The sequence below is a fragment of the Tursiops truncatus genome, chromosome 21 (genome assembly GCF_011762595.2).
Source record: "Tursiops truncatus isolate mTurTru1 chromosome 21, mTurTru1.mat.Y, whole genome shotgun sequence".
In the NCBI taxonomy this organism is placed as follows: Eukaryota; Metazoa; Chordata; class Mammalia; order Artiodactyla; family Delphinidae; genus Tursiops; species Tursiops truncatus.
In genome coordinates, this window is record NC_047054.1 from 9187010 (window position 1) to 9210137 (window position 23128).

The window sequence follows — 23128 nt, forward strand, 5'->3', positions numbered from 1 at the left end:
CTGACACCTGCCTCAGCTTGGCCTTGTGTTTTGCTTTACTTTTTTTTTTTTTTTTTTTTTGCTGCTTTACTTTTATGTTTCATAGTGAGGAATGAGGAATGGGGAGCAATGTATTATCACTGCTCCTTTAAACATATTTCACACACCTGGAGGACACTTCTGGATTTAGACACCTATAATTTTACTTCGTGCTATGCCAGTATCAGCATCCTCAGGGTGTAAGTAAAATACAGGAGAAAAATCACAGGTGTGAACCCTTGTGCCTGTGCACACACACACACACACACACACACACACACACACACACCCTTTACCACTTCACATATTATCCTGCCACATGGCTCCAGTTCTTCTCAAAAAATAGTTAAGCAAGAGGGAGGAGATATGGGGATATATGTATATGTATAGCTGATTCGCTTTGTTATAAAGCAGAAACTAACACACCACTGTAAAGCGATTATACTCCAATAAAGATGTTAAAAAAAAAAATCTGGTGAGGAAGCCTAGGTGACCTTTGTGTCTTGGGTTTCCAGGGATTCTAAATTCTCTTGATGACCCACACAAAATCTTTGAAAATTTATTAAAATTTCAGTTGTTGCCTTTTTATACATAAAAAAAATAGTTAAGCAAGATATCTATACCTTTGGTACAGTGTGGTTCCAGATATAATTTCCCCATGTCATTTGTGTTCACTTTACAAAGAGAAATACAGCAAATCCTGACTTCAACTTAGTTCTAAAGAAAGTTTTTTGCTCTAATTTTTGTGCTTTCTGTTGCTTAAATGTGAAAACAGTATAATATAATGTGTTTCTCCTTTTTGCTGCAGATGCAAAATGTGTAAATGCCTACCCCTGATGCCTAAAAATAGTATCTAGTTTTTTGTATTTATGAATCTTTAAGTATGTTGTTTGAGCTGGATTTTTTTAACCAAGAGACAGATATTTATCTGTGTATCGTCTATATCAATCTTATCAATCTATTTATCCATTTAGAAAATTCTAAATGGGGAAACTAGTTGCTTCAATAGATTCAATCAACACCAGCCAGCATGGATTGAGGTAACAGGTGGGATCTGCCCATCTAGCCACTCAGGTAGGTCAGAGTTATCTCTGAATTAATGGATAGTTACACATCACAGCTAAATCATTCCACATCCTATTTTGGATTCTAGTTTAATCTTTAAGTTACTTTGTGTGTGGGGTTTTTTAGAAATAATTATACTACCAATCTTAAATAAATGCACAAATAGCCATTCTCTAGGAAACCCATATTTAGAAATAGTTCATTCACCTAGAAAGTCTCTTCAAACTATAGGTAAAGTCAAGTAGATGGTGACAAATGGAATGTCTTCATAATTCAGACTTTGAATGACAAGCCTTTTGGAAGTGCTAAGCACTGAAGAAGTGAAAAGTGTGTTTTTTTCTATTCTGTTCTATTATATTTAAAACACCAAATTATTCTGCTTCAACTATTTAACTTAAAATTTGCCATTTGGATATTTATTATCAATACACAATTTATCTTGATCTTATACAAAATCAGTTTTCTGTTATTTTTGACAATTTCCAGCTACTAACAATTGTCAAAATTGTATGACAAAATAATTCTTAGGTGTTCTAAATTTAATTGCCAATGGGAAGATACTAATTTCTTTTTTTCTGTTATTTTCTTCTGAGTGCTTTCCAGAAAACCAAATTAAACTTCCTAATGTTATACATGTGCCTTCAAACATAGTAATCATAAAATCAAATCATAAATAAAAGCTTAGTTTATTATATATTTGAAGCTGACAGTGTGCATGGATTTTAAATTGAACTGATTCAAGTGCTAGATAAAACCAAAGCAAAAGTTTGAAATAATAAATTAGAAGTTGGATCATCATCAGTTTCAAGCTCAACCCTGTTCATCTCAATGCAGAGACTACTCCTCATCTTCACTCTTGGGAGTGAGTTTACCCATCAGTGGCTCTGTTTTCCAAACTGCCGTCAAGCTAAGAGGTTGCTCTTGTTAATAATTTTAATGCTTTGAAAGTAGAGAAGCCTCACTATTTTATCAATTGTTATTTCCAGTCATTTGTCAAAAGGTTTCAGGACAGAAATTAAGGAATGAGTTCCATATCAGACTCTGTCCATACTGAGGACTGATTTCCCCAGAACCCAGATGGAGATTTCTGGACTAGATCTTCTGTGATATACTACAGTGATTATGGAACATTAGGAAGAGTCTTCTACCTTCTGCAGTAGAAGAGGCTTCTGTAGTTTTTGTCTGCTGGAAATCTGAGGAGAGTGTGAACTCTGTTAGGTGGGAGAGAGTTCTGTCTCAATGAGTGAGAGCAAATGGGGCAATCTAATAGTAGGATTTTAAAATATTTAAAAATTTAACTTTTAATAAAATCAGAAGTACTACGATTATTGCAGTATAGAAACAAAAGTGTACTTGTGATTCTGTTATCATGCTAAAAATAGTTTTATGCCTAATTTTCCTGATATACAGATTCAGATACTTATATAGATAACTGTTATCTGGGGTAACAATTTTGTATCAAGCTTTTTTCTTCTCTATATCGCTATATATTTTGCTCATTTTTGTAGAAATGTATTCATTCAAATATATATGAGATAATATAGTCATTCATATTTCTCATGGTTTCCAAAAAACAACACTGCCCATATTTTCTCCAATTTTGGATGATAAATCTATAATATATTGCCAGAAATGAGATAGAGTAGTCAAAGTTAACACAGTTCACTAAGAATACCTAAAGGAAGTTGATCGGATGTATGAACAGCATGTATGAAAAAGATAGACATTTTGTTGGAATGGAGTACACTCCATCAAAACTATGAATGATAGGCTTTGGTAACTGAAGTAGGTGGTTGCCAGAGGGAAGCAATAATCTCATTTTCCTTCCTTTATGTTTGACCATGCCTAGAAATTATGTGCCATACTAGCACCTTAGTTTGAGACGATCATAAAAAATTCTGAAGGACTCTTAAATCCCGACTCTCCCTAACCCGTTATTAATCACATCATTTGGTGTATTTTGTTCACAGTACTTAAAAACACTTTCATTTTCTTCTCATTTGATTTGTTTGTTTGGTTTTTTGTCCTCCCTTAACTAGAATGTTATCTCCATGAGATTGGGACTTTGTCGGTCTTATGAATTGCTGCATATTTAGTACCTGGAGTAGAGTGTGGCACACAGTGGATATTCAATAAAAATATATTGAAAGAATGATGAAAAGTATGAAAACTGAAATTTAGGTAAACAAAGAGAACTGAAGATTGGGGCCTGGAATAGAGAACACGGAGATATAATAGTTGTTTTCAAACCAAATATTCAGATTTACTTCATTTATTCAATGTGGTTCCGGAAATTTAAACAAAGACCAAAGGCCAATGAAATTATGATGTATATGTCTAAAAAGTATAGCTGTTTTAAATAACTGCTATGACTAACAATGAAAATGAGAATTATGTTTACATTTTGGTTTTTCCACTTTTCCCTTTTAAAAATAATACATATTATGTCTTTATAACACAGTGTTTCTCAAAATTACTTCCATAGAATTTTTTTTTTAACTTTCTATTTTATATTGGAGTATAGCCAATTAACAATGTTGTGATAGTTTCAGGTGCACGGCAAAGCGACTCAGCCATATATATACACGTGTCCATTCTCCCCCAAAGTCCCCTCCCATCCAGGCTGCCACATAACATTGAGCAGAGTTCCCTTTGCTATATATAGAGAAGGTCCTTGTTTGGTTATCCATGTTAAATACAGCAGTGTGTACATGTCAGTCCCCACCTCCCTAACCATCCCTTCCCCCACCCTTCCCCCATGGTAACTGTAAGTTCAGTCTCGAAGTCCATGAGTCTGTTTCTGTTTTGTAAATAAGTTCATTTGTATCATTTCTTTTTAGATCTGCATATAAGCTATATCATACGATATTTCTCTTTCTCTGTCTGACTGACTTCACTCAGTATGACAATCCATGTTGCTGCAAATGGCATTATTTCTTTCTTTTTAATGGCTGAGTAATACTTCATTGTATGTATGTACCACATCCTCTTTATCCGTTCCTCTATCAGTGGACATCTAGGTTGCTTCCATGTCTTGGCTATTGTAAACAGTGCTGCAATGGACATTGGAGTGCATGTATCTTTTCGGACCATGTTTTTCTCCTGATATATGCCCAGGAGTCATATAGTAGCTCTATTTTTAGTTTTTAAGAAACCTCCGTAATGTTCTCCATAGTGGCTGTACCAATTTACATTCCTACCAACAGTGTAGGAGGGTTCCCTTCTCTCTACACCCTCTCCAGCATTTATTGTTGTGGATTTTTTGATGATACCCATTTTGACTGGTGTGAGGTGATACCTCATTGTAGTTTTGATTTGGATTTCTCTAGTAATTTGTGATGTTGAACATCTTTTCATGTGCCTTTTGGTCATCTGTATGTCTTCTTTGGAGAAATGTCTATTTAGGGCTTCTGCCCATTTTTTGATTGGGTTGTTTGTTTTGATGATATTAAGCCACATGAGCTGTTTGTAAATTTTGGAGACTAATCCCTTGTTGGTCACATCATTTGCAAATATTTTCAACACTCATTTATGATAAAAACTCTCCAGAAAGTGGGCATAAAGGGAACATACCTCAACATAATAAAGGACATATACGACAAACCTCCAGCTAACATCATACTAAACAGTGAAAAGCTGAAAGCATTTCCTGTAAGATCAGGAACAAGACAAGGATGTCCACTCTTGCCACTTTTATTCAACATAGTTTTGGAAGTCCTAGCTGTGGTAATCAGAGAAGAAAAAGAAATAAAAGGAATCCAAATTGGAAAAGAAGTTAAACTGTCACTGTTTGCAGATGACATGATACTATACATAGAAAATCCTAAAGACACCACCAGAAAACTACTAGAGCTCATCAGTGAATTTGGTAAAGTTGCAGGTTACTTTCATAGAATTCTAGTTGCCCTGGATACTTAGTGCAAAAGGGCTTCCTGACCAGATAAATTTGGAAAATTCTACATACTTTACATTCTCTTAAGTAGGTGAAACACATTTTGCATATTAAATTTTAGTAAACTGAAAGTCCCCTTTAGAAAAGAAAGATGCTTAATTTTGTTTAATTCAGAATTTTTCAAATTGATTCCATGATTTTTATAGACATCTGTGATGATCCTCCGAGAGTGTTATGCAGAAGTGTGGGAAATGCTGCTATAATGTTACTGGAATAATGTTCACTGTGATATTGCAGGTTAGACTTTTTCAATAAGCAGGGAAGGAAAGCATTTGTTTATTTTTTTCCTTATCTTTTATCTATTAATAACTTTACACATAACATGGGCAACTATGCATATTTTCTCTCAAAGACACTCTTTCATTTCCCATTTTTGTCAACGTCAACGTCAGGGTTTGTCAAATGGAAGACACGGGTAGAATTTCCTCTTGTAACAATAGGCTTGTCAGATAATAAAATAATGCTGCACTCAACTCAGTGCCAGACAACAGGCTTAGAAGGAAGTGATTGGGTGTGCTCAGACCTGATGTATGCCTCTCACATCTTCTCATGCACCTGTTGGTTTGTGATTCTGCAATCACGTTTCGTTACTGCTTACAACCTTAGGGCTTCATGTTTTCAGAGGCAGCTCTGGAGCCAAAGCAGTTTTTCATCTAACTCTAGGCTGGATGGATTGCTTTTTTGTAAATCAAATTATTCTTTTCCTATAAGATGTATTTCTGAAATATAATAGCACTGACCTCTCTCTGAATATAATATAATTAATGTTTGCAATGATAAATTCTTTACTGAGACATTTTTTTCCTTGTTTTTCATTGCAAGCAAGTTTGATGATGATGATGATAACACTTAACATGAGATTTATCTCTTAAAAATTTTTTTTTTTTTTTGCGGTACACGGGCCTCTCACGTTGTGGCCTCTCCCGTTGCGGAGCACAGGCTCCGGACGCGCAGGCTCAGCGGCCATGGCTCACAGGCCCAGCCGCTCTGCGGCATGTGGGATCTTCCCGGACCGGGGCACAAACCCGTGTCCCCTGCATCGGCAGGCGGACTCTCAACCACTGCGCCACCAGGGAAGCCCTCTTTAAATTTTTTAAGTGTACATTACTGTTGACTATAGGTACAATGATGTGTAGCAGATCTCTAGAAATTATTTATATTACTTAACTTAAACTTTATACCTTTGAATTAATAATTTCCTATTTCCCCCCTTCCTCCCTTCCCCTCTTCCCCCCATCCCCTGGCAACCACCATTCCAGTCTTTGATTTTATAAATTTGACTGTTTTTGATACCTCATATAAGTGGAATCATACAGCACTTGTCTTTCTGTGTACTGAGACATTTTCTTAACCCAGGCTTTTTCGGTCTTTTTTTTGGTAAGATATTTATCCATGTGGAATGACATCCAACTTTGTTTTGTTTCCAGGGTTCACTTCTTTCACATGCATTTTCTTACTTAATCCACAACACATGGTCCTGCCACCTTTGTCGTTGTCTTAATTTTAGAGAAGATACCTTAAGGATCATATATTTATTTAGCAGAAGTTGGCAGAACGGAAATTTGAATCCAGGCCTTGTGCTGCATTAGAGGGTTGTATCTGTGAATAATTACTAATGGATCACTTAATGTTTAATATCGTTTTGACGGCATAACACAGTAGCAGCACTGTGATGATTTTTTTTGAAGAAGTCTTCCATGAGTAATTCGGGTTGTTTTTGGTTTTGTAATTGCTCAGGGTTGGTGCAAATGTACAATTCTCCTGTGAGGACAATTACGTGCTCCAGGGATCCAAGAGCATAACGTGTCAGAGAGTCACGGAGACTCTGGCTGCGTGGAGTGACCACCGGCCCATTTGCCGAGGTAAGGCCTGTATGATTGCGTCTGCCCAGGTTCTCTCTTTCCTCAGATTTGGCATGCTTTTCTGAACGATTTACGTGCAAAGCACTGTGTATAGGCAGAGCAAAACGTGGTGATGATTTATGCTTTCATAGTGATGTAGGTAAACAAGAAATATTTTTTGAAATTTTTTAGCAGGCAAACATTTCCAGAGATATTTGTGGTTTTTAAATTTCAGGAAATACATGAGCAAATCTAATCATTCAAACACACACACATACTCGATATAACTTGGTATCTATCTATCTATATACACAGTTTGCATATGTATGAAAATATGTTACATAACCAGATGCTTTGGAAAACTTTATGCATGTCCCTGCATATCTAAAAATTCTCACTTTGCAATAGTAGTGAAGTTGAGTTCTTGGGTTTTGATAGTATCAGTGATAAAGGGAGTTTGTTAACATGATCTGAAGCCATCGTTTTATTATTAAATCATATTAAACTAATCTTGGACATAGAAGAGCAAAATATTGCATTATCACCATCTTCTTCAGTGAGGCCAAAGTATGTATTTGTTGCTTCTGTGAAGTACGTGAAGAATTCTACCAGAAGTATAGAAGCCATAGTGATCCCAGCAGAAAACTGTTTTGGCTATTTTACTAAGGAAGAATCAATAAAATTAAAAGAAAAACTAGGTATTTTGTTTTGTTTGCATTTTGGCCATAAAAAATTTATGCAAATTGGTAGTTTTAAAGGAAGAAGAAAAAAGGTACTAAGTTGAACAAGGAATAAAAAGTATATTCTTATATACTTTCATATATAAGAATATCTTATCCCTCCTTATAGTCTTTTTCAAGTGAATGGATTCATAAATTTTTATTTTAAAATGTTCCAGTTGTAAAAAGGTACAATACAAGATGAACAGTGTTAAGTTATATCCTGTGAAATGAAGTAGTTGCAAAATACATTGCTAGTTTCATCAAAGCTAAAATACTAGATTGCAGGCTTTAGTATAGTGTACCTTTACCTATAACAACTTGGTGGCTTTTTACATGTAGAAAACACAGCTTTGTAGCATCTGTTTATCCCAAGGGCAGAGTGGGCGTGTGGTCTGGTTGCAGGTGGCCCTTTCCCATGAAAAGTTTCCCTCCTTGGAGAAGCACCCACCTCTGGTCAGGAAATGTGTATGGCTACGCCCCTCCCCTTTTGGTCACTAGACTATTTGTACACTAATACTAAAGTGACATCATTAGGCTTTCAAAGGAACTGTAGCAAAATCCATATTCCCATGAAAGGATGGTAATGTTCATGCCCCAGTTACAAATGAGGACTAAGCCACAGGTATTATCTTTGCCCTAAGGAAAAAAATATGCTTTCATTTTTAAATGTTTTTCTTGCTCTTCTATACCAGGAACATATGTCATTATTTAAAAGCCCACACTAGACAAAACTAGTAAATGTGCATCTGCTTTAAATTGATATTTTAGAGTAACATAAAGGAACTATTGAGTAGGATATTATTTGATTCTTACCTTACTTATTAATCCAGAAGTTTTCCTTTTTTTTCCCTTTGGCCCAAATCTCATCTACACTCATAACAATATTTCCCAGCACATTGGCCCCAGCTTATATGCTGATTTGGTGTCAAACACGCAGGTGCTTGCTCCATCCAGGCTAATGGTGGGACACTTCCCTCCATCCTCCTGGACCGCCAACTGCTCACTTTTAGAGGTAATTAGAGGAGGAGTCCTCTGGCTTCCTGTTCCCATAGACTCTAATGCCCTGCTTCATCATTTTAGAAGAGACAGCTCTCCCACAGGGTCTTTGTTGTGTGGTTCTGGCCTGGTTTCCCTGGAAGCCTCCCCACCTCTCTCCACACCCACTTCTGTTCGTCACACTCAACTTTATTCATCTCTTCTTTTTTCCTCCCAGCTGTTAACTCAGCTGTTTTGCTTTAATTAGATGTACCTTCATTTTCATGGACTAATCCTTTAGCTCTTTTTCAATTTATTACTTTTAACTTCCTGAAATAATGAGCTATAGCAGCAAGAAATAATTAAGGAAGAGTTTTCTTATAGGATGTATATTTTAGATCTGCATAATAGAATGATAGCAGACTGTGTCTAGAGAACAGTAAAAAACATCTTTAAAAACACAGTTTTAAAGAAATAAGTATTTTAGAGCATTTGGAGTAGTACGACATTAAACAAAAAATTAAAGTCCTGAAATCTCCTAAATAGAAGAATTTGAGATAAACTGTTTAGAATTAGGTGATAACAATTAGGTGACAGAAAACCAAACCCAAGAGAAGCTTAAAACAAATGGAAGTGGATTTCTCTCTTATACAGAAGTTAAGAGCTAGGCAGTACAGGACAAGGACGGCAGGTCTGTTTCAGATATGAAAATGTCCTCAAGACTCACTCTGTCCTCACTATGGTCACGCCTCCATCCTCAGAGTCCACGGTGGTATCCAAACTCCAGGTGATTGGATGGAGGAGGTTAGAAGAAGCAGGGTTAGCAGATGTATGCTAACGAGAGTCTGCAGGAACCATCATATGCATTTCTGCTCATTCTCATTGGCCAAAATCCAGCCAGATATTTTCACCTTGTTGTGAGACTTAGAAACATATATATTTTCTATTGTGTGTTTAAATATATGCCAAACAATTATATTTCTATGAAAGAAAAGGAGAATAGATACTAAGGGAATCTTTGCCATGGGGGTATATTTTTATAAGCAGAGGTGGGATAAATCACTGAATAAATGACACATTTTGTTTTTTTTTTTTTGCTTCCCCATATCATCTGCAGCTTTTCACAAGTGGAGAGTGCAAATAAATTAGAGAATCATTCATCCCTCTCTCATGTCCCTTGGCATTTTTGTATCAGTGCAGGACTATATGTGTAAGCTATATGGATGAAAAAAAGGGTGGAGCTGTGTGTATATGAATATCCCACTTTCTGGACTGGAAAGGGCTCATCTGTAAGTATCATGGTTAAGCAAGGAACCTGTCCTCCCCTTCAACACCCAACTCCCTTTCTCTGCCCTGTACTCACCTCCTGGCCACATTGCCCTCTCACAAGAGGCAGCTTCCTCCAGCAAAGCCAGCAGGATCACCCTTCCCTCTAGTCTGGGTGACAGAGTCTTATATAACATAAGTAATCACCATATACCATGACCTGATCGATTACATATACAGATGGATGGTCAAACATCTTAGTGCATCTGTAGGCTGACCCAATAGAGGATCACTTCGAGCAGTCTCTAGAGCAGGGCTCTCCACTAGAAATAAAATGCAAGCCACAGATGTAATTTTAAAACATCTGGTAGCCAGATTTGAAAAGGAAAAGAAGCAGGTGCAGTTAATTTTAATAACGTATCGATAATTTATTTAACGAAAACATTACAAATATAATTTTAATGTGCAGTCAAAAAGATTATAGGGAGATGCTTTACTTTTTTCTCTTTCTTTTATTCATACTATGTCTTGGAAATCCAGTGTGCATTTTATGCTCAGAGCACATCTCAGCTCAGACCAGTGGCATTTCAAGTGCCCAATAGTCAGATGTGCTAGTGGCTACCATGGACAGCGCCACTCCGGCTGTGTAGCTCAGCCCAGTTCCAGTTTTCTCAGCACTCAACAGGCTTGTGGGTGTGAAGGGAAGCAGTGATCTCCATGAGTCATGGGTGGTTTCCTGGCAGGCATCCCTCAGTGTAGAACATACTTTCTTCTATTAAAGCCCATACATTTTCCAGGTTGGCAACATTTAGGAGCCCTGAGTCTGTCATCATTCTCTCCTTTAAATAGTGTCTCTACTGGAAATAGTGTCTGTACTGGCTTTTAATGACTGATTCCTCAATTAAAGAAGAGCCGAAAAAACCTTTCTTTAGTTGGAACTTTTATGGCTATTTCTATAAAGATAGCTTTAGCTGTCTAAAGTGTAGGGGGAAATGGATAACATGAAACATAATGATGTTTCAAATGCTACCCAAAACACAACATAGGGATATTTACTTAGCTGTCAGTAGGTTCCAGACACCAAGTGCAATTTTTCAAGTTCATCTTCTCCTCTGTGCTACCCCTTAATACATTGTATGTAAGAGGCGAGCACCATGGCTTGGGTTTTCCTGATGCACTGTGAGCCTTTAAAGCAGTCCTTATATTGATCATCTCAGCCACATGTTCTAAATTCAACTATCTATCAAATGCAATAAAATGCCTCTGGTCTGAGCATTGCACGCATTATGAGATTTCAGCTCAGTCAGTTAAGGAAGGACTGATTCTCGAGGCTCCCTTCTTCATGAAGGGTCTCTAACTCTTAAGTAATTATCATGCCTTCTCCACAGAAGGAATATCTGGTAGAGGCATTCAATAAATTGCGGTGAGTCAGGAGTGATCTTTCACATCTGGACACTGGGTCCTAAGCCAATGCTTACTTACCTTAGCTGATTAGCTCTGAGAATGGGAGATGTTACCTTTTCTTCCTGTTACCACAGGGATGAATGGTTGCCATAGCTCAGTAATTACACAAGTGATTTTGTTTGAAATTATGCTTACTTCGTTTAGGGATATGAAAACAACCATTATGAGTTTTCACAGGGTAAAATATGAGCTGTTTGGAACTGTATAAGTATCTTTAACTAGCAGTAGATGTTTTAAATAAGCGAACAAGAAAGAGAAGAAGAGGATATACTTCTTTTTTTTAAGTAAAATGTTCCAGCTGGCATTTCATTCCATCAGTATTTAGGGAGGATATATAGAGAGAATTTCTTTTAATGCTAATGCACTTTGATCTGTGGAATTAATATTTTTAGTTGCTCTCTGAGTTGAAAGGGCACATAAGAAAAGTGAAGTGTTTTTTGCAATTTTAACTGTGGTTACATGGAAGCCAACTAGAGCTACCAAGGGTCACAGAATAAAGTTATTATTATCTTGGGATTCCAGGTCAGGTTAGCTCAGAATTACCCTTAACTTATTAACTTTTCACTTACCGAGAACTTTACAGTTTATTCTTCCCTACTGATAGTTTCTGTCCATACAGGAATGCCCTTTTAAATGGTAGTGAAAAGACCATTTATACCTGAAAGACGACTTCATTCTACCAGATTAAAGGTCCAGAGCCAATTGTAAGATTATATTTTAATACTAATTATTATATCAGGTAGCCGTGAGCTCAGAGATTTAAAGAAGCATACACACGTTTTAAAGAAAAAATATTTCCTTGTGATAGATACAAAAATATTGAGAACTCTCAGGGTTTGCTCTCTTAGGAATGTTCATATGTAAGAGACATTAGTATTAAGTGTATTTATCATGCTGCACATCACATCCCTGGTACTTATTTATCTTATAACTGGAAGTTTGTGCCTTTTGACCACCTTCCTCCCTCACACCATTCTCCCCCTTTGTAGCCACACATCTGATCTCTTTTTCTATGAGTTTGTTTGTTCATTTGTTTGTTTTTGAAGTATAATCGCCTACAACACCATGGTAGTTCCTGTTACACACCATAGTGATTCAGTATTTCTGTACATTACAAAATGATCACCATGATAAGTCTGCTTACAAGATGTCACTATAAAAAGTTATTAAAGTATTACTGACTGTATTCCCTATGCTGTGACTCATTTATTTCATGACTGCAAGTTTGTACCTCTTAATTTCTCACACTTTTAACTTTTACTTTAATTCCAGTGAATTTGGATAAATTTCTGGTTTCGCTTCTAGACTTCTAAGGATTTATACTCTTTACTTGAATGTCACTTGGGAGAAAAACATGTTTTTCTCTATTTTTTATTAAGTTACTGGAAATAACAAAGCCATGTATTTTTATACCACTCCTCTCAAATTCTACTGACATGAAATGACCTGAAAGCTAACGTTAATTTGGTGCTAATTATGTTCCTAGAACCTGCCTGGGAAGTTTGTGACAGCTCCCTTGCATTTGTTTTCCTTCTGCTTGGAACACTTCTGCCCCAGGTGTCCATATGGGTCTCCATCCTACACTGGTCATCAGATGTTGTCTCATCCAAACCCTTCCATGCCCACCCTCTTCCAGATATGCTTTGAACCCCGACTCTGCTTTTCTGTAAAGGTCAAATATCCTCCTGAATTAGATGGTCATGTGTATAATTGCCTGAGGAAGTCAAGGAACTTAATTTTATTCTCTCTCTGCTGTATCCTCTATGCCTGAAATAGTGCCCAGCTCTTACAAAGCATTTACTGGTTATTTCCTTACTCCCTATGCTGTGGGGTGTCGGAAAATGCGCTGAAGGCTTTACTCGAATTCTTTCCTTCAGTCCTTACAGCTATCATAGATGAAGTTATGATTGTTATGTGGATAACCTGAGAGGCTTAAAATGAAATAATTTAAGATAGGACATCTAGTAACTTCATAAACCAGGCCTAGAACTCAGGTGTGATTAAGAAAATCAAGCTCTTAATCTGTGACATACTTTCCCCATTTTGGCTGACAGTCTGGTTAAAGACATAAAGTCTGTGGTTTTCTTCTAAATCATACAAGATATACACTATCCAGTATAATTCTTAATGTGCTTGAAAAAAGCTTCAGATGTGAGTCCAGATATCCTATTAATTTAAGTTTGGTCAATTAGAATATTATTCTCTTCAACTATTTTGATTAATTAAGTAGTTACTATAGAACAGTAAAGATTCCTGGAACTGATTATACATAAATAGATAAATTACTACTTCAAATTATATAAGATAAATTGTGTGAAACAAATGTTTTATACATAATAAATATTCAGTGATTAAATGGATAAATGGCACAGATTGACATTCAGAATTGGTTAGTTTTTTTTTTTTTTTTTTGCTGTGGTACGCGGGCCTCTCACTGTTGTGGCCTCTCCCGTTGCGGAGCACAGGCTGCAGACACGCAGGCTCAGTGGCCATGGCTCACGGGCCCAGCTGCTCCGCGGCACGTGGGATCTTCCCGGACCAGGGCACGAACCCGTGTCCCCTGCATCAGCAGGTGGACTCTCAACCACTGCACCACCAGGGAAGCTTCAGAATTGGTTAGTTTTATACTCACTTTCCACTTTCCTTCTTGAGCTATATTTCCAATGATCATTTTGTGAATTCTGCTTTTATCTTAAAAACATGTAAGATATAAGCAAAATTTGAGTTTACAAATTTAGAACACTGTTATGTGAGTGATACTAGCTATACATTATTTAGGTCGTGGTTATTATCAAAGAACATTTATTAAGCATTTTTAAGATTTAAGTGTAAATTACTTTATGTTAGTGTTATATTTCCAAAAAGGTTTTGACAAGGGGGAAAGCCTTTGAGGAGCAGAAAGTGATATTCAACTGTATAAATGTGTATATACATTTCCATTATGGGAATGCATTTAAATTTTGCTATAAAAACTTGCTTGGCACTAGTATATTGTAATTACCTAATTATTTGCTTAATTAAATACTTTGTTGACTAATCCAATGTGTGTTTAATCCAGAAGCAACTGTGTGGGAAGTAGTTCCCCGTCTGCAAGGACACAGTGAGATTGCTCATCATAATCAGAGCAGGTCGCTAAGCTTTCTCCGTGTCTGAGCAGCTATAGGGGAAGGAGTAGAGTTCACTCGGCTCTCTCCACTATACAATTCAGAGAAATTGCAGCTTGGTATGACCCTTCCTGCAGCAGAACCAGAGAGCAGAGAAAAAACCCCAGGCAGTAGATCATCTGCAGGAGACGTAGAGGATAATGTCCAGTCTGTGCTTCATCCGCCATGTGGATTTGGACAATGGCACACAGAAATCATGATAACTCAAGAAACATTATTATTATCTGATAGCGACTCTACACATAGATGGCTGAACTTTGAGTTGTGGCCAATAGAAAATCTGAGAATTGTCTCTGACTAGTAGGAAAGCCTTGATATAAGAAACTAGTACCTAATGAATTGTAATTGGTGTGATGATGGTAGGATGATCACATGATGAAGAGGCAGATGATTAGAATGGGGACGACTGAGAAAGGCAAAGACCGAGGTACTAGCTAAAATTTTCAACAGTTTCCCAAGAAAGAGGATTAGAAGTAAATAATTAGAGTTAAATCATATTATTGAAGGCTATCAACCTACTCAAAAAATACATCAACAAGTATCTATGGGGTAACTATTGAATGCCAGGAATTGTTCTAATTGTTGAGGTTATACAGGGAGGAAAACAAAACAAACAAACAAAATCCCTGCCCTGAATATTCCCACATACTTCATTTCAGCTGATTATTCTGATGGCTTGATTAAAAGTATGGGTAGAAAAAAGAGTTAAAAAGCTAATTTATTAGGAAAATGTACTGCAAAAATAGGGACATAGTTGTAAGAAAATGAAAAAATATTTTATGTATTAATTTGACAAGTTTTGGTGAGAAATACTTCTGAAGGGACTGGATTCATAACTTGTTCTATGTGAAACACAGTACCATGTATGCAGGAAAATGTAGAAAATGTGCTGGTTTCCTATGTAAATTTTACTAATAGTTATCTCACTAAAAATACAATCACTAAAAATCCTATCTCCCCAAACAGTGGGTAAGATGAATTCCATGAAGAGCTGGGAACCAATTTCAATAAGTCAAGTTGAGGTCAAGCTTCAAAGCAAAGAACTAAGACCCAGGGCCATTGACAGGCTGTCAGATTTGGTGAACTTTCTAGCAGAGTGACAGCTGGGGCTAACGATTGGATGAGTACAAATTGTCCATGGTAATATAACACATTAGTTCCCCACTGCACACATTATTCACATGTCTTTTTTCGAACTTTGAAATGCTTAGGATGGCACTTTGATAATATTAGTTTAAAACTAGTCAACAGATATTTATTGAGTAACACTCTCTGTTTCTATCAGCTCTTCAGTGTGAAATTTCACAAAGTAGGGTAACACAAAGGTGTGATAACTCAAATTTTATTGATAACTTTTCTTCTAAGTTTCTGTAATTAATACCCGTAATATTAGAAGGCTTTAAGAAAATTTCGGATCTGAAGTTCATGATCCTCTCGAGAACATGTTCCTAAAAGCAGACTCACTGGAGAGGGAAATCATACAGCACAGGTGTATGTGCTTGTGGGCTCTGCTCTGTTCAATGACCTTTGGAGCCAAGACACGCCTACTGGGGTTTGAAAACCAGGTGACACTTCATCCATATTTATTAAAAAGTATTCATTTGGAAAGCAAATGCCAATATTTTAAAAGTTAACTTTCATATGTTTTTATTAATCAATGTATAGTAGATTAATTCTTAGCTAATTATTTTCATAGTATCAAGTACCTGAAATGTTGTGTAAAGTCAGCTTCCCACAGTTTTTATGTCAGCAACTATCAACATTAGATATGGTGCTGAGGATATACAGATAAGTGAGGGAAGGATGCTTTCCCAAGGTCAAGGGAACCACAGCCTTGTTGCAAAGAGAGATCTGTACATTGACAATTACAATACTAGGAGTAGGCATAATTGATATTATTGCTGTATCAATGTAAATGGAAGAGAGAGAGATATTCCTGGAGGGCAGTTAGGGATTTCCCCATTAAAAGGTTTCTGTGACTCCTCCCCTACAGCCTGGCCCTTGGGGGTCAGAATCCTGTTCTCTTGTAGCTCAGTCTCTTAGGACAATACCGGACCTGCTCAGCCAACAAAAGGAAGGAAGGAAGGGTGGGTTATGAATAAAATCTACTCTTCAGTGGACAGCAGTTTAATCAGTTCGTGTGATATGGTATCTTAGGAAAATGGACCTGAGATTCTCTTGTATTAGTTCTTGTTTGTGGAATTAGTTTCTTCTGCTCTTTTCTCAAACCCAGTTTAAATTATTAATGTTAAGAGTGGAGTTCAGGCTGACATGTGATTTACAAAATTGTGTACTGATTTTTTAAAGGCTTCTTTCTTAAAGTGGAGGTCAGTTAAAATATTTTTATATTCAAAACTTAGTCATTCTTATTGGGTTATGTTACTTCCATGATTTGCTTGGTCTTTCATTTTTAAGGTATTTTCTTTTTCCTTTTAGAGCCACCGTTTCTATTTTCTTTCTTCACAAATTCAACTGTATTTTAAGTTCTTATTTGCATTGTGCTATAAGGAAATGGGTACAGTTTGTTACAGAATACAATGATACAGTGTAAAACTTGAGAGGAAATTTAAATATCGTCTGTTCCTCCTCGTTTAAAATTAAAAGGATGAAGCTGTGGGGGGTCGGGATTACTGGTTTAAGGTCATATCGTGTAGGGCATAGTTGAGACACTAACTCCGGTCTCCTGAATTCTTATTGCATTGGGTGCAACCAAAGGTCTATACAGACCGTCTCTGAGTCAGAATGGTGCTTGAAATGGACTAATTTGATTTGACATTGTCCATGGTGCTATTGTAATTAAGTCATTCTGTGAATGTCAGTGCCTTGGGAAACATAATAAAGAGTTCCAGGTTACTGTTGCAGATACCAAGCAAGGGTCCTGAAGGCTGAGCGAAATCTACTTGCCAGCTTGAGTTCACAGATAGCTTTTCATTGCAATAAATGCTGGACACATAACTTGAAGTTCCATGTATGTCTTGTGTCTTCATCACACAGATGAAATCCTGTGGAAAATAATATCATCTCTGTGTACTTCTAGCTAGAACGTGTGGATCAAATCTGCGTGGGCCCAGTGGTGTCATTACCTCCCCTAATTACCCAGTTCAGTACGAAGACAATGCACACTGCGTGTGGGTCATCACCACAACAGATCCAGACAAGGTAAGGCTCTCATCTTCCCCCTCTGCATACCTGACGAAATCAGCACTCTGCCTGGGCAACTGTTTACAACGAACAACCTGGTGAATGTCATGCACCCTTACATTTTGTTGTTTTAATTGAAAATCTTCTGCTGCATTGTGTGTGAATCTGTCTACATTTGTTGCAGAGCCAGTTTTAGATTCAGTTAATTCTTAGTGAGTATTCTCAGTGTGCTTGCCCCCTACTGGTTCTGGAGGTTATGTTTATGCTCTCTTTTTTCCAGTTTTATTGTGATGTGATAGTTGACATATAACATTGTATTAGTTTAAGGTGTACAACATAATGATTTGGTACGTGTTTTTAAATGATTACCACAGTAAGTTTAGTTAACATCCATCACCTCACATAGTTACACATATTTTTTCTTGTGATGAGAACCTTTAATATCTACTCAGCAAAACTTGATGACTGATGGGTGGAGGGTGGGGAGTGAGGTGGGGGGGGGGTGAGGAGCCATGGGCAGGTGGTTTTGATTCTCTTGCTTAACACTGTGTCCATCTGGCTTCAAGTGCAGGTGCTGTAAGCGGGAGGAGGAGTCAAGAAGGGCTTCGGGGCGTGTGGTGAAGCCCTGACCAGAATGGGCACAGGGTCTAGCTTCCTGGGGAGTCCTGGTGGGCGTCCGCTGTCCTTGCATAGTTACTGATGATGATGCCCTTCTTTACTCTCCTAATTATTCCAGATTGGAGCAATAGATTCGAAGTTCTCCCTACCTCGAACCAGGGAAAGGGCCTCAGAAACCAGTCTTTTATGGGAAGAGATGATGAGTTTGGCTCTAGGCATAGTGAGAGTGAGGTGCCTGCTGTGTCTCCAAGTGGGTCTCCCTGGTAGAGGTCAATTCGGAATTCCCAGGTGTTTCCTTAGCTGCTGAAACCTGGGATGTGTGTGACATCATGCAGAGGAGACAAAGAGCCAAAGAAGTCCTGATGGTGGCATCATCTTTCTCTCAGAGCCAGCCGGAGGGTGGACTGGGCTCCACTGTCATGAATGGTAGTGATCTTGCAACTACAAGTGCCACGTAGAGTTTTAAAATACTAAACTCTTGTATGGTTGAAGTGGGATACCCTGGTGTTCCAACAGGGAAAGTAGTGGCTCCAAACTAAATCATCAGGGGATTTGTTTAACCCCCTTCCAGTATTTTAAAAATTCATTTAAATCCAGATTACATATGGGATAATCATAAATATTTTCCTGTATGGAAGATATGCTTGTATATCTGTGTTTCTGTTTCTTTCCAATTGTCAACTGAAAACACAGCCTAAAAGTTAAGGATTAGTTTTGTTCGGCAGACGTACTGAAGACATAAGCCCAGGAGACAGCCTCTCAGATAGATCTCAGGGACTGCTCTGAAGAGGTACAGGAGGAGCCAGGATATAAAGGAGGTTTTGGAAAAAAACAGGCAGTCGAACATCAAAAGGTCACTGTTAATAAGAGAAAACCAGACCTCTCAAGTTAAGGAATTTAGCGCTTTTCTATGTGTGGGAAGATGCAAGGGTCTGGGCTCAATGAAATCATTCCTTTGATACACAGCACCTCAGCTGTCTAGGGCCAGTATCCTGTTTTTCTCCAACCTGAATCCCCTCAGGGTGCAGAGGCTGGTGGCTTGATGGCCACAACATCCTTTGTTTACTGATGCGGCAGGCGACGTTCTTCATCCACGCTGTATATACTGAAATAATTGGTATCTCTGTGCAAATAAAGGAAGCTTAGAGTTCCCATTGTCTAAACCCTTTACCTGACAGAGAGGAAGCTGAGACCCAGGGAAGGTAAGATTGCACAGCTCCTTACTCTTATTGCAGGATAAAAACACACGTGCTCTTTGCACTGCACTGTGATAGCCTCTTCCTTAGCTTTCTTCCTCCCTAAAGAAGAGTTATTTCTTTTGTAGCTATCTATTCCATTATCACTTTGACGAGAACCACAAGGAAGTGAAATAATAGGTTATTCAGTACGTCAATAGGATATTTTTGGCTGTAGATAATAGAAGAGCTGACTAAAAGCCAGTAGATTTAGGGAAAAACTATTTCATGCAGAGCCAGGGAGATTCCAGGTTTAATTCAGGAACTCAGTAACTTTGCTGAGGCCTCAAGTGTTTGCCTTTCTTTTCTGCTCGGGTCTCCAGAGCAGTGATAACATCCCCCTTAGGTCACAAGATGCTGCCACACCATCACATTCAGTGTTCAATGAAGAAATGTGGCATGTCTTTCTTAGAAATGGTAGGAATTGTCTAAAAATTCCCAGAGGCTTCCCTTCTGGTCCAATTGAGTAAAATGTCCATAATCCATATCATGGACAGCCTGAGGAAAGAACCATCTGGAAGCCAGAGAAAGGGCCAATGGTTGTGGATAACCAGTCATGTCTACCACATGCAGACAAGCAAAAGGTCAAAGGAAGAGATTTCGGTTATCACCAGATTGATCTTTTGCTTTTCAAATGTTTCAAATCCCATTATAATCCTGTTTTACCTGACACCAGTAGACTAAAATTACTTAAAACTCATTAAATATGTACTCTGATGTTTTGAAGTTGATTTTTAAACTTGGCCAAACTGCAAAGTGACAAATGAAATAATGAATTTATGCAGTTTGGGTTTTTACATTTTTCTTATTATACAAGTTCACTTTTCTCTCTCATGTTTTTGTACACTTACATAGATTTTTCTAAAGACTTCATATATATTTTATTGACTCTGAACACGTAACAATTAACAGGTTAAATTTCAGGAATTTTGTGTTATACTGCTTCAGAAAATTCTTTGCCTTCCTTTATTTATTTTGGTGAAATGTTCAGAGAAGAACCAAGGCTTCCAGTTGATAGACTAACACACTGATCTTCTTACAAGAGCACTACTTAGTCACCTGAAGGCATCTCAATTAAGCAGAATTACCATCCAAATTAAGCAGCAGCCATTGCCATTAAGTATAATTAGGCTTAATTTGATTCCTTGGGAGACAGTCCACATAAGGGGGTTTCCCGATGAAGCGCATGGTGATGAAGGTATATTACATATTGAGCATAAGAGAAAAGAACAGTTATGTAAAGGTTTCCAGACAGTGACTCTTGCTAGAAGCATTAACAGAATTCTAGATAAGAAGAGTTGTTGGTACACCTTAATTTGTTGTTTGACATGCTTTGTAAACTTTAAGAAATAAGATCGAATAGAAATCTAAAATCAATTTCCAAATTGATGAGTCAATGAGAGATTAGTTAGTAAACTCCTCTTCTTTTGAAAGATTAACCCTCTCATGATGATTTATACTCTTTCCTGGTCTTAGATCTGCTTTGACCATTATATAACCAAGTTCCCTGTGTCAATTTATACCAAGTGTTAACATAAAATAGCTGATAGAAAGTAATTATTGTGGGAAGTTCATTGTGTCTCTTAGTAACGTATGTTACAATTTATAATACTGAGGGATGTCAAGTTAAAAGGAATACTAGAAGTCTATTCACTTACATATGTTTATTTATATACATATATAATTATCCTCATGTATATTATATTAAAACACATATATAATGCATATTAGAATTATATGTATTAATATAATGTGTATTATAATGTGTATTATATTAATATGCATATATTAGGAGAACCTGATATGTAGGCAAAAAGTTGGAAAAAAAACCCAAAAAAGTTCCTCAAGAAGATTCAATTTAGTGGGGAAGCAGGTTTCTAAAACAATTGTTCTTGCCGAACTAGTCTAGTAGAAATTCAGTAAAAATGAACACAAGTAATAAGATATTTATTAATATATTTTATTGTAAACACATTCAACAATATGTATTTTCTCAGGTAAAACTCTTGAGGAGTCCTGTGACCAAATTCCCTAAAAGTAATAGGTGGTTAGTGAACCACAGATTATGGGAATTATTAGCAAATGCTCACCAACATTTATCCCTGGGGTTTTCATTGAAAGGATTAAACATGGAAGACAGCTTTCCTTGGAATCCTTTGATGTATGGATATATGTGTGTGTGAGTGTTTATTTTTTTCTCAAATACATTTTGTGCTGGCATACTTTTAGTACCTAATTTTAATTTGAGCTCCTCAGAGAGTAGTATTCTTTTGGTATTAAACTCAGGATTGAAGTGATTTAAGACATTTGAACGTTGTCTTATGTAGTTCATCCAGGCTGCTATAACAAAATATCACAGATTAGGTGGCATACAAAAAACAACCATGTAACGCCTAATGGCTTTGAGCCCCAGTATTTCCTTATGGTGGTAACAGCACCCACCTCCGAAGGTTGTTGTGAAGAGGATAAAGTCAGTGTAAAACACCTAAAACGTTGTCTTCCAAATACTAAGACAAATGCCTCCTTCCTGCTCTTCCTCCCCTTGCTCCTCCCTCTTTCTCCATTCCTTCCTTCTCTTCACTATTATTATTAATAATAATAAAGCTAGATTCAAAAAGACATAAATGGAACCCTGAATGGCAGGTAAAGGGTTTAAATGTGATGCTAAGGGCCCAGGGTATCAGTGTAGGGCACCGCATGGAGGGAAGGAAGGACATTATAATGCACATTATGTCTTAGAGACCATTCTGCCCACAGTCAGATGGACAGATTTGAAGGGCACAAGATCGGAAGCAGGAAACCTCAGGACTTTATTTTAATTATGAGACAATATGAACCTAAATCAGCACAACGGCATCAGACTTGGAGAGAAGAAAATGGATTTGAGAGATATTTAAGAGATGGGTAACCAGTCACAGCAATTTATACATTTATATTGCACCTTTGATTTAATGAATAACTTGACATCTAAAGACAAATAAGAAAATTTGCTTTATATTCAGTGCTTTTAAGAAAATACAGCTGTTTATCAGAGTGCCTTTGGGGGAAGGAGCATTGACTTCTTTTATTATTCAGCGGATTTTGTACATAATTTCAAGTAACAAATTCATGCAGATACAGAAAAGGCATTCATTTCCATTTACAACATTTTAAGCTGTTTTGAAATGGAATTTGAATAGATATAGTTCAGTAGACTTTCTTTTCCCATTAGGGGAGTCACAGATTGGTGGAGAAGCAGAGACTAGACACCACTGTCAGCTATAACACTGCACTAAGCATCCTTGTGTTTCCCTCACAGACACCCTTCCAGCCCAAATGCCATGATGGGGTCTGTTTACTTTTCTTGTATGTCACTAATCTCTGCTGGGAAAGTTGGGTTCCTTGCCAGCTTCCCTTCACTGCACGTTAGGGGCTCCCTTGTATTCTTCTGGGCCGTCATCCTTCATCTTGTGTTATTGATTCATTACTTCGTCCTTGTCAACTCTCCAATATATTCCCCTCTCTGTACCAGCCTTCTTGTTGTCAACGTCCTCCCCATCATCGCTGTTTAATATTTGCAGCCTCTTTCATGAACTGAGTTAGGGTCATGTGACTTTCCTTCTCCAGTCTCTGGACTTGCCCTTCTTGATATCCTTTCTTCTCTGTCACAGGGACACCTGCACTCTCT

At 37.3% G+C, this 23128-nt stretch overlaps 1 protein-coding gene across 2 annotated transcripts in view; it reads left to right on the plus strand.

Moving 5' to 3' along the window:
- The window catches only part of CSMD1 (CUB and Sushi multiple domains 1), a 1403311-nt gene that overhangs the window by 924567 nt on the left and 455616 nt on the right, over window positions 1-23128 (plus strand). For both annotated transcript variants that reach the window (XM_033848938.2, XM_073798556.1), the window contains exons 8-9: window positions 6773-6897; window positions 17505-17626. In XM_033848938.2, coding sequence (XP_033704829.2) covers window positions 6773-6897; window positions 17505-17626 — 247 coding nt within the window. The remainder of the gene's footprint in view (window positions 1-6772; window positions 6898-17504; window positions 17627-23128) is intronic.